The sequence below is a fragment of the Myxocyprinus asiaticus genome, chromosome 41 (genome assembly GCF_019703515.2).
Source record: "Myxocyprinus asiaticus isolate MX2 ecotype Aquarium Trade chromosome 41, UBuf_Myxa_2, whole genome shotgun sequence".
Taxonomy (NCBI): Eukaryota; Metazoa; Chordata; class Actinopteri; order Cypriniformes; family Catostomidae; genus Myxocyprinus; species Myxocyprinus asiaticus.
In genome coordinates, this window is record NC_059384.1 from 19,226,278 (window position 1) to 19,239,049 (window position 12,772).

At 36.9% G+C, this 12,772-nt stretch overlaps 1 protein-coding gene across 15 annotated transcripts in view; it reads right to left on the reverse strand.

Annotated features, from left to right (window-relative positions):
• LOC127431711 (protein AF-10-like) overlaps positions 1-12,772 on the reverse strand; it is a 69,878-nt gene that overhangs the window by 51,272 nt on the left and 5,834 nt on the right. For 7 of the 15 annotated variants that reach the window (XM_051682229.1, XM_051682228.1, XM_051682231.1 and 4 more), the window contains 3 exons: positions 8,890-9,015; positions 8,176-8,230; positions 2,306-2,415 (listed from right to left, as the gene is read on the reverse strand). In XM_051682229.1, the coding sequence (XP_051538189.1) occupies positions 2,306-2,415; positions 8,176-8,230; positions 8,890-9,015 (291 nt within the window). Of the gene's footprint in view, positions 1-2,305; positions 2,416-4,755; positions 4,818-5,056; positions 8,124-8,175; positions 8,231-8,889; positions 9,016-12,772 lie in introns of those variants that run through there. The other 8 variants (XM_051682232.1, XM_051682238.1, XM_051682237.1 and 5 more) reach the window with 3 other exon arrangements.

A 12,772-nucleotide genomic window follows, 5' to 3' on the forward strand; every position in this document is an offset into this window, starting at 1 on the left:
TTTAAATTTTTCTGGATTCCATGTTAAATGTTTAATTAAATGTTATGATCAAACTGCATTTAATCCAATAATGTACAGCTTTAATCAAATGAAAAATAATACTTTAACAATATATATACAGTTGAAGTCAGAAGTTTGCATAAACCTTAACCAAATACATTTAAACTCAGTTTTTCATAATTCCTGACATTTAATAGTAGAAATCTTTCCCTGTCTTAGGTCAGTTAGATCACTACTTTATTTCAAGAATGTGAAATGTCAGAACAATAGTAGAGAGAATTATTTATTTCAGCTTTTATTTCTTTCATCACATTCCCAGTGGGTCAGAAGTTTACATACACTTTGTTAGTATTTAGTAGCATTGCTTTTAAATTGTTTGACTTGGGTCAAATATTTTGGGTAGCCTTCCACAAGCTTCTCACAATAAGTTGCTGGAAATTTGGCCCATTCCTCCAGACAGAACTGGTGTAACTGAGTCAGGTTTGTAGGCCTCCTTGCTTGCACATGCTTTTTCAGTTCTGCCCACAAATTTTCTATCGGATTGAGGTCAGGGCTTTGTGATGGTCACTCCAATACCTTGACTTTGGTCAAGCCATTCCTTAAGCCATTTTGCCACAACTTTGGAAGTATGCTTGGGGTCATTGTACATTTGGAAGACCCATTTGCGACCGAGCTTTAACTTCCTGGCTGATGTCTTGAGATGTTGCTTCAATATATCCACATAACTTTCCTTGCTCATGATGCCATCTATTTTGTGAAGTGCACCATTCCCTCCTGCAGCAAAGCACCCCCACAACATGATGCTGCCACCCCCATTCTTCATGGTTGGGATGGTGCTCTTCAGCATGCAAGCCTCTCCTTTTTTCCTCCAAACATAACGATGGTCATTATGGCCATTTTGTTTCATCAGACCAGAGGACATTTCTCCAAAAAGTAAGATCATTGTCCCCATGTGCACTTGCAAACTATATTCTGGCTTTTTTATGGCGGCTTCTGTGTATTGGCTTCTTCCTTGCTGAGCAGCCTTTCAGGTTATGTCGATATAGGACTCGTTTTATTGTGGATATAGATACTTGTCTACCTGTTTCCTCCAGCGTCTTCACAAGGTCCTTTGCTGCTGTTCTGGGATTGATTTGCACATTTCACACCAAACTACGTTCATCTCTAGGAGACAGAATGCATCTCCTTCCTGAATGGTATGATGGCTGCTTGGTCACATGGTGTTTATACTTGCGTAATATTGTTTGTACAGATGAACGTAGTACCTTCAAGTGTTTGGAAATTGCTCCCAAGGATGAACCAGACATGTGGAGGTCTTGGCTGATTTCTTTTGATTTCCCCATTATGTCAAGCAAAGAGGCACAGAGTTTGAAGGTAGGCCTTTAAACACAACCACACGTACACCTCCAATTGACTCCAATTAGCCTATCAGATGCTAATTGGCTAACTGCCAAAAGGCTTAACAACATTTTTTGGAAATGTTAAGCATTAGTAGTGCATGTTTCGTTTGTGTTAGTGTGTGACTGTGTGTTCGTGTGCGTGCCTGAAAAAGATGACAGGGCAGAGAGGCGCCTTTTATTCATACTGTGGGGCGCAACGTATGTGACTATATTAATTCATTAAATGACATCCTTCTGTTGCTTAATGATCACACTTGGCCATATAGAGGCTTTTTATTATTATTTTCAAATGGTCTTGATTTCATCTCAAAACTCTCAAATTACATTACATTTTACTAATGGCAGCATACTTTAATATGGTACCGAAATTAATAACAAGATGATGTCGTACCATTTTAAATGTTTTGGTATTGCGATATTTCGTTAGTACCGGTATACCGCTCAACCCTAATCTGCAGTAATTAAAACATACATCTGCAAAGATCCCGGACTCAGGACAGAGATTATCAGCATACATACAATTATACATTTGTGCAGTTATCATAACACTACAGTAACAAAAAGATTCAATCAGAAGTATAAGACCATGTGTGCATATTCGAAGTAACATAGATCGCAGTTTCAATCCATTGAGTCTTGGAGTAGAATAAATGGCAACATTCTGTTTATGCAAAATTGATTAATGCAGCACTTGGTCCCTTACAAAAAAAAAAAAAAAAAAAACATGCTCACAGCAAAGACCTAAACTCCTTACTCACATTGTGTTTACATTGTTGCGCTGACTTATGTTGAGTCATCGCTTTCCAATTGATACCCAGGTCATCAATAACTCAATGCAATAGCAACACATGTACCGCAATGGTTCCCGTCTTGTAAAGTGGTCATTCTGATATTACAGAACTTACCTTGTTATAACGTTCATGGGGGACAGACTGAAGCACAATGGGCTCCATGGTGGATACATTGGCGAACTCCACCTCTGGGATGTAAAGTGCACAAACCACATGGGCCCAACCTTAACAAGAAACACAATATATGATCAGCTTTTCAATGAATGTCTCATAGATATGTAGAAAAAATTCCCTGTGTATTTATAGATGTTGCTGTGAAGATGGAACTGGATTTAACAACAGAGAAATAAATATATACACTCACTGAGCACTTTATTAGGAACACATGTACACCTACTCATTCACATGATTTTCTAATCAGCCAATTGTGTGGCAGCAGTGCATTGCATAAAATCATCCAGATAGAGGTCAGGGGCTTCAGTTAATGTTCACATCAACCATAAGAATGGGGGAAAAAAATGTGATCTCAGCGATTGACCGTGGCATGATTGTTGGTGCCAGACAGGCTGGTTTGAGTATTTCTGAACCTACTGATCTCCTGGGATTTTCATGCACAACAGTTGTCTTCACAGTAGCCACCCTTTGCACAGAATTTGCAGAAATGTACTCAAACATTTAAGCATACGCCTTTAAATCAAAAGGTTTTTAAGATCATGAGAAACATTTCAGTCAAGTGACCCCAAACTTTTGAACGGCAGTGTATATATATATATACACACTACCGGTCAAAACTTTTTGAAACACTTGACTGAAATGTTTCTCATGATCTTAAAAATATTTTGATCTCAAGGCATATGCTTAAAAGTTTGAAATTAGTTTTGTAGACAAAAATATAATTGTGCCACCATATTAATTTATTTCATTATAAACTAAAATTTAAATAAAAAAAAAGTTTTTGAAATTGATGACTTGGACCAAATAATAAAGAAAAGCAGCCAACGATGTGCACAGACAAGGACAGTCCACGGGTCAAGAAAATCCGGGTTCCACTGTGCGTGGAACGATCAGCAATGCGGACAACTGAAGTATATTTGGCCTTTAGGCTTAAATGCTTGACATTAGTTTTGTAGACAAATTTAAACTGTGCCTAGATATGAATGTTTTTACAAAACTAAAATGGGAAAAGAGAGTGAAGGGAAACAAGCACAACTCCGAGGCCAATTGTGGTCTGATTTACATGTATACATGCTGGACAAAGCTGAGCAACAATCACCTTATCTAGGTATTTTAGCTTGAATTCACAAATATTGGACTGGTACGATTTCAGTCCAAATAAAACGTTTACATGACATTTTAAAAATATGAATTATTGTTTTAATCCGTTGGAAATTAAACTTCTAAAATTGCATGTAAACGTACTGATACAGTAAACTTGGGGGCCATTTAAAATTACCAATATAGTACTAACAACACAGTGAGATGATAACCTAAACCATATAAGGTTAAATTTTTCAAATCAATATTACCATTGGAAACAGTTTAGAAATTATTTTAATAAAATTAATGGTTCAAAAGAGAGCCATATGTATGATGTCATAGAGGAAGCACTTTCATTGAATATGCGTGTCTGCTGATTGTAACATGAACCTTTCCTTTCTTTCCATCTTCCAAAAATAAGTCAATTTATTAGAGACCATGGTCATTTGTTTGCTTATAGTCACGCCTATGGGGCACGCCTGGCTTCCTCTACAGTGTGAATAACACTTATTAAATCATGTGGGCTGAGTGTGACAACATAAAGATGGAACAACCAGCACTGGAAGCGGCAGAAGGCATATTCTCTTCTGCCTACCGTCTAGACCAAGTGTGGAACCATAGGGTGTCAACCACAAGCACACTATATATATTATATTCTAATTACAGGCTACCACCATCACAACTTTTCCCCATATCAGCTGTCTTTTAACCACAAAACCACTAGACTGAGATGATTAAGATTTAAGGACTTCATTCTGCAATGTCTGTGTGAGTGGGAGGAGAGTGGGTGCAACTGAACTGAAGTTGAAATTAATCAAGAAATGAGCAAATGACTAGCTATCTGTTTATCAAGTGAAAGGGCAAATTAACAGCCCTAAACTTAAAGGCGAACCTATGAACTGTCTTTGACCCCAGCCTAAAGGGACAAGGAGGTGGGTTTCGTTGTTTTGAAGTCCCTCCAAGAATCCAGCAGATGCCTATAAAACCAGGCAATAAAAAAAACAAGCACACCCTAAAGAACTTCCAACCCCCTCTTCAGAATGGTGGAACTCTTGAAAAGAATGATTTGCCAAATCATTTAGCAAAATATACAAATACTCCAAAAATCTTTGTGACTTATGCAACAACAAAAACAGAAAGGGTCTAGCAGCATGCCAACTGGTCTATGAACATTGCTGTCTTTATTCAGTCTTCCTTTTCCTTGCATGTTTCAGCACGTTATTAGGCCAGGTTATTATTCCAGAGTTTTCATTTGGGATTATTCTTGTTTGCATAATTTAACAGCAGCAAAACCTGTAAAAACCTACCCATGTACTGACCTGGGAGGACATGGGTCACTTCTGGTCTGGTACAGTAACAGAGTTTCATTCTTCAGTCGTCGAATTGAAAAGAAAAAAAAAAAACCTTAAACTGTGCATACCGCCATCTTCAGAAAATGTCACTTGTGTGGACATTACTAGCTCAAACAAGCCCTTTCAATTGATCATTAATAAATTAATGATTTACGTCAATCATTACTATTCCCACTCGTAAATAAACGTCAAAATGTGGAATATTTTTCTCAAATAATTTTTAAAAGGCTTTACAAATGAGCTAAAAAAACATTACATGGTCTGAACTAGCTAAACCATAAGCCTGGGGCGATGATGTTTCCCTCATGGCCGTTAAACAGCTCACCACCCCTAAAGATGGGGCATGGTCCTGCAGCTGTGTCCCATGCCATGTTTACAGTCTGTGAGCTGCCCTCACCGTGAACCCAGAGCATGAAGAAGAGGAGTCCCCTCTCAGCATCACAATGACCCTACTGAGACCACCCACTCATAAAAACAAGGTGAGAGAGATATACACACACTTCCAAACCCCCTTTCTCAATTATATAGAAATGTATGCAGATGAAATCAGCAAAGCTTATGATGAAAAATACAAGATCAGGTCAAAAACACCTGATTGATTCAAAAGCATTTTAGATTATATTTTAAGTGGAGGAAGTGGCCTAAAAATACCAGATTTTGAAAGCATTTATTCACCGTTATATCTCCCTGAAATGCAAATTAAATTATGCTGAGGAAAGACATAAAGATACACTCACAGAGCACTTCATTAGGAACACCTGTACACCTACTTATTCATGTGATTATCTAATCAGCCAATCATGTGGCAGCAGTGCAATGCATAAAATCATGCAGATACAGGTCAGGAGCTTCAGTTAATGTTCACATCAAACATCAGAATGGGAAAAAATGTGATCTCAGTGATTTCAACCGTGGCATGATTGTTGGTGCCAGACAGGCTGGTTTGAGTATTTCTGTAACTGCTGATCTCCTGGGATTTTCACGCATAACAGTCTCTAGAGTTTACTCAGAATGGTGCCAAAAACAAAAAACATCCAATCCAGTCCAGTTCTGCAGACAGAAACACCTTGTTGATGAGAGAGGTCAACGGAAAATGGCCAGATTGGTTCGAGCTGACAGGAAGGCTACAGTAACTCAGATAACCCCTCTGTACAACTGTAGTGAACAGAATAGCATCTCAGAATGCACAACACATAGAACTTTGAGATGGATGGACTACAACAGCAGTAGACCACCTCGGGCATTTTATTTGGACCATAGTGTTCCTAATAAAGAGCTCGGTGAGTGTATTTTTGACTGATCAACAGATTATTAATGATACCTTATGCAACATTCTGTTTGATACTGTATTAAACATCAATAGCAGGTAGCAGAAAAACTCCATAGTACAGAAAATTAAATCAATGCATGTTTTTGATTAGAGGTGTAAAAATTAAACCGTGTTATTTTCAGCACAGGTTTCACAGTTTAACACCTCTTAAAGGGGTCATTGTATGCTTTTTTACATTTTCAACTTCTTTTAGTGTGTAATGTTGTTGTTTGAGCATAAAAAATTTCTGTAAAGTTACAAAGCACAAAGTCCACTCCAAAGCGAGTTATTGTCTATATTTGTTTAACACTGTTTCTGAACTCCGGAATCCAGTTTTTTTCCGGGATCCATCTACGTCACAGCATCCATCAACATCACTAATTTAAATAATTCCCGCCCAAGGCATGTTCAAAAAATAAAGGGGGTGAGGCCTGGTTGAATTGCTGTAGTAAAAAAAAAAAACGAGCCGTGCCGAGCTGTACCGTGCAGTGGAAAAGCGCCAGTGTGTTGTCAACATGTCGAAGAGACGCTGTTTTTTCAACCCCGGTTCCAAACCCCCTTATTTTGGCCTTCCTAAGGACAAAGAATGTAGAGAACAGTGGTTAAAATTTATTTTTAACACTGTTCCTGAACATTACAACCCGAAAATGTATCTGTGTGCTGCACATTTTACGGAGGACAGCTTCCATAACTTCGGGGAATACAATGCCGGCTTCTCTCAAAAGCCTGAAAGATGAAGCAGTTCCTACTTTGTCGGGACAATGCTGCGTTTCCGGACCACAACCTGTATGTATGTTTTATTATTTGTTAATGTTTCTCTTACTGACAGTTCTAATTCAAAGTATTGTGTTGTAGCTACGATGTAGACTAAGTGCAAAGCTGTTTGGCTCTGCCACCTAAATTGTGTTGATATATTTTTTAGCTGCGGTCCCACTTTTTTCACTTTTGTGTTTTGCGACAAAGATTCGGCTACACCCGTTCTATGAAAAGATAATTAAATGTGCATTACATTCTTTAGCGCCGTGGGGCCTTGAGAACACCCTCTGACTCGCGCGCGTTAGACTCCTCGGCCCGTGAGCCACCTTCGCCCGAAGAAATGCGCCCGGCTTATTGTCCTCTTTGAAAGCTATTGTGTAATACATGGATATTGTGTATACAGAAACTGCAGTTACTTTTGAAAAATTTATAACATTGCATCTGAGATGTATAAGAGAATTACAAAATAAAAACATACCATTGTGAAACGTCCTGTTCAAGTCTTGCTTGTAAATGTGGTTCTGGTCGATTTGCTTGTGCTTTTACAATTCGGGCTCGAATTGGTAAGGCAAAATTGACATCATTGTTAATGTTTACATCTGAGAAGCTGAATCTCGCGGTTATGGTAAGGGCCGTGACATATCGGAAACACCCTCAAAGTGGTCGACCAATCACAACACACTGGTCCACCCGACCAATCAGAGCACATTGCTCTTTTCGGAAGGAGGGGTTTCATAGAAACCATAACTAAACAGAAGCATTTCAGACAGACTGGGAAGAGAGGTAATACAGAAATGTATAATATGTGAAAAATTTGTTTTTTGAAGAAAAAAAAAAGCATGAATACCTATTGTAGTAGACCCACCCCAAAAAATATACACTTCGTAAAAGGGCATACGATGACCCCTTTAAACAGTGCTGACTCTTTGCATATATAAAACAACAAACAACAAATATTCTCCAAATTTTAAATGACAAATATATATAATCCATCTTAATTGTTAGCCTAACCCAACAATTGCCTTATTTCTGCAAAGGTTTGTCTGTTAGATCCACTCTACAATCAAAAACACTTTACAAAATATAGAGCAGTAAAAAAAAATTTGCACAGTTCCATAAATACATTACCAAAGGCTCCTATTTCAGGCATCCTCTGTGCTATTGGCCTATATTTAGCTACCAAGCTACTGCAGTCTATTTGACACCAACCATTCAAGTTATGCTGGTGATGTTTTTTCATCATTAAGTGCATAGTATAAAACAAAAAAACAATCAGAATTTGTAAAAGCTAGTGAAGTAAGAGGTGTTACCTCCATTGTCTGTTCGCTTCAGGGCTCCATCTTTGTGGGGACACAGCTCACATCTCTGAAAGTAGAAGAGACATAACATGAATCCACACTCCATTTAACCATCTGCAGGCTAGACACAGCTCTGAAGGCTTTCAGGATCTCTACCTCTGACATGGCCATCAAACTAAAGCAAAGTTTGAGGGTAAGACATAATTTTCTTCCTGGAAACTAGAGAACAGAGCATCCCGGAAAAAGTGATCAATAAAATGGTAGACAAGAGCCTTTGATAGTTGACTGGAGCTGGAAAACAACCACTGCAGCAACCCAGAAGAGCTCCTTCTACAAAATATGTAAAAAAAAACAAAACAAACAAACAAACAAAAAAAATTAGACCTGCTCTGCTAACATTTTCTGAGACAAATAACGGGACAAGAAGATGAAACCATTTAAATAAGTTGTTGAATGATCTTCCAGAATAATTGAATAAAGTCAGCTACTACCCCTGCTGAAGGCAAAACAACAAAAACAAAAGAAATTGTCAAGAGTCGTAAAGAAATGGGCACTGACACATGGCCTACTGTATAACACAGCATATCATGCATAAACATAATGACATTTTACTAATCTATTCTGGTAAATAAATACCCAATAGTAAGTACCTAAAAAATCCTTGAACAGGGTTAGATATTGGGGCAAAACATTATGCTTCGAACCATGCCATTATGTGCCACATACCACTACGTTCAATGTTTTTAAACTTCTGCTCAGTCTGCTGTCCTCCTCCTCTTTGTTACAGGTGGTGGACAGTCCTCCTCCTTCAGGGGTCTGCCAGCTCGGCTTTCTCCCCCTCCACCCTTTAATCTTGGGGAATAAAGTGGCAAAGCAGGGCACAAGTGGGAAGAATTGGCTTATTTTTAGTAAGTGGAGGAATCTGGACAAGTGCAGAAATTAGGTTTCATATTAATGATTGCTTTGGCAATAACAAAAACAGCCTCCAGCCTTAATAAGTTTCAAAAACTATATATAGAAATATATAGAAAAATGCTCCAGTAAGAGACCTTTCTGGTAGTGCAAGCTAAAAAGGCAACAAAAATATTAGTGAGACACTCCTGTGAATAAAAAGTAGGGGAGAAAAACCTGTTTCTTTATAGAACCAGTGCAGGTGGCATTGAATCCCATCTCTAATCTATAAAAGGAGTGATGTGAGACACCATGTTTTGGCATAAATCCAGATCTTTCAACACAAATGCCCACATAATTGGTTGCGTAACAGGCTTACTTACTATGCCTACCTGACAGCTCATACAAGTCACATATACAGCTCTGGTCTGATGGCCACTGAGCTCTCAAAGGAAACAACTTAACTGCCAACAAAACTGTGCCAACCCAAACCATTCATGTTTCCTTTAACTCAACCACCATGTTTAGAGATACCTGAATGGTATTTATTTTAAACAGGTTTTGAGAAGTCTTTATTCAGGACACTGTCATTAATGCACAAAAATATACTGTATGCAAAACAAAGAAAAATATGCCAGGAAACATTTCATTGTATCTTTTTTGATTCAGTAACAAATGTTTACATGAAAAACTAAACTGGTGATGTCAATGAGATCTCCAACACAAGAGATTAAGCTCAAATGTGTCCAATCAACAAAGTGAAAGCCGCAAAATAAACAAGAATAATATAAAAAGCAAACCATCTGTCAATAGAAAATATACAGTTTAAAACATACAAAACTAATCTACGGAGTCATGCTCATGACATGCGGGGAAAAAATAAGATATTGTGGCCACGAATTAAGAATTAGTTCCTACATTTCAGTTAAATCGTGGCTACGTTTTACCAATTCGCTCCCACGTTTTAGTTAAATCATGGCCACGTTTAACCAATTCGTTCCCACGTTTTAGTTAAATCGTGGCCGTTTTACCAATTCGTGCCCACAATTTGATGAAACCATCAACCATTTTACTGTGAGTAGTGAAGAGACATCTATGGCTGCTGTTATGAATTCAATCAAGTTTCATTCAGCACTAAATCTGTTTAGCAAACTGATAGAGCTTAATTAATTTACCAGTCAAGAGCATATGGCAATGGCTTCAAGGGGAGTTGGCTGTAACAGTGAAGTCGCCTGTTTTACAAGGGGGAAGCAAGAGTAATAAATCAATGAACGAACTGGTCACATTTAACTAAAACGAGGGAACGAATCAGTAAAACGTGGCCACTATTTAACTAAAATGAGGGAACTAATTAATAAAATGTGCTCATGTATTAAGTCGTGTGAACAAATTCTTAATTCGTGGCCACAATATATTATTATTTATGTCATTTACGGGGCTCCGTACTAATCAGCTAATTGTTTCATAAACTTAAAAAAAAAAAATAATAATAAAAAAAAAAAATCTATAGTTAATAACTAGAGTATAATAGAGTAAATAGAGTTATAATAATAAGAGCTAAAAATTATAATTTTTAGTGTTGTCACAGTACCAAAATTTCAGTAGTCGGTACCGATACCAATGAAATTTCACGGTTCTCGATACCAATTTCGGTACCACAGCATAAATGCTAATATGACAATATGCTGTTAAACATACCCATTTAGCCTATATAAAAAGTTACATTTCAATGTCAATAATAAATTTTAAAAAATGCATGTTTCCTTAGTGTTTCTCAATCAAGGATGCATTGCTTAAGTGTTTTAAGTAGCGCCCTGCTGAAATCTGTTTTATTCTTTACCAAATCATGTTTTCCTTTTTGTTATTATTTTCCAGAACTCCATGTTTTAGAGTTTCATTTAATTTCATCATCAAAATAGTGTCTAATCAATTCTTAAAATATAACTTTTCAACATGTCATTGCATTTTTTGCCAAACTTTTATTCAACAGCAGTCTTGCTTGTGATATATTCCTTAATTATTAATATTATTATTATAATTACAGTCAATATTACATTTTACTATACAGTTGTTATATATTTCTGTCACAATTTCTTCAATTTCAGGGCTCTAGCTTATATTTTGAAACATGCTTTTATTATGACGTGTATTTTTTTGCCTGAATCTTCATTTTCCATATAAACAGTTTGCGATACAGAGACTTTTAAGTCACATCTGAAATCTCATCTCTTTACACTGGCCTTTGAGTCTGACAAATGAAATTTAGGACACAGTTTTGGAATGTTTGTATTTTGTGCTTTAGTTTACTGATGTTTGTGTATGTGGTAATTCTTAAATGTTATGTTTTAAATTGTATTACTGTGAAGCACTTTGGACAACTCTGTTGTTTTAAATGCTATATAAATAAAGTTGAGTTGAGATTAAAGTGTGAATGCTGTAATTTAATTATATAAATATATAGTTTACATGTGTTGTGTGGTTTACAGTAGATTAGTGCTCTGCTCTGTCATCTGACACAACATGTCGTGAATGATGGTGTGGAGTTTCCAGTGTATGAACGGTCGGATTTATACATTCAAAGTACGCATCTCTTCCACACTAAGACTGCAGCCTTTAGTGGTTTAATAAATCACACAAGGACATGTCACAATTTTAATTTGATTTATTGTCCATTTCAGTGTAAGGAGTAACAGAGCACGTGCTCAAAATGAGCATTTTAAACAGTCGTGTGTCAGTCATACTGCGTGCTGGTACCGGATTGAGTCGGTGCTCGGTACTACCAGTACTGCAGAAACACTGGTATTGTTACATCTTTTTTTATTTTAGTATCGACTTGGTACCGAAATACTGGTACATTTGATAACACTAATCATTTTTATATTTGTTCAATGAGGTGTGTAATTTCTGCAATTAGATGCACCATATGGAAAAAGACACCCTGCCTCTAAATATGCATACTTCGCTACTACATAGTATGCCAAAAACAGCATGTCAAATGAGTAGTATGTCCGAATCCTCAGTATTCATAAAACAGTAGGCAAGAAATACCTGGGAGAAATAAATGGTGGCCATTTTCGTGCTATACTAAGAAAGTTGTTCCTAATGGTTTAACTGCACTTCTTATATATAAGTACATTAATTTTGCGGTTGCTGTTACAACATCTTATAGTCAGGTCATGGGACAATGCCAATATTCCTGTGTTACGTATGTCCGAGAATGCATTCATACTACTCCCCAGCATACCTAAAGAACATACTTCATTAATGGTCAAGAAGTATGTTCTTCAAAGGCAGTACAAACTGACAGTGCACAAATTTAGACTAAGCCATTGTTTCCAAAACATTCCTTCTGTCATCTGCAATTGTTTGGGACAAACCAGTGCTGCACGATAATGTTTAAAATGATAATCATGCTTATTTTGCTCAACACTGTAATCCCGATTATGTCAGGATTATTCTGTCATATGTGATTTTTTATATATATATTACAGGACTGACCGATTTGGACTCAAAAAAATACAAAAAATTACTGTTGCGACTGCTTAGATATAAATTTTAAAAGAAAATATTTAAAATTACATTAAACAGAAGATCTCATGTTGAACAAGGTGTTAAAACTACAAGCTAGTAAATTACTGCCCATACTGTACTCCCTAGACGTTGTTGTATTCCTGGTTGTGGAAAAACTGCATCTCTGCATAACCTTCTAAAGGATACC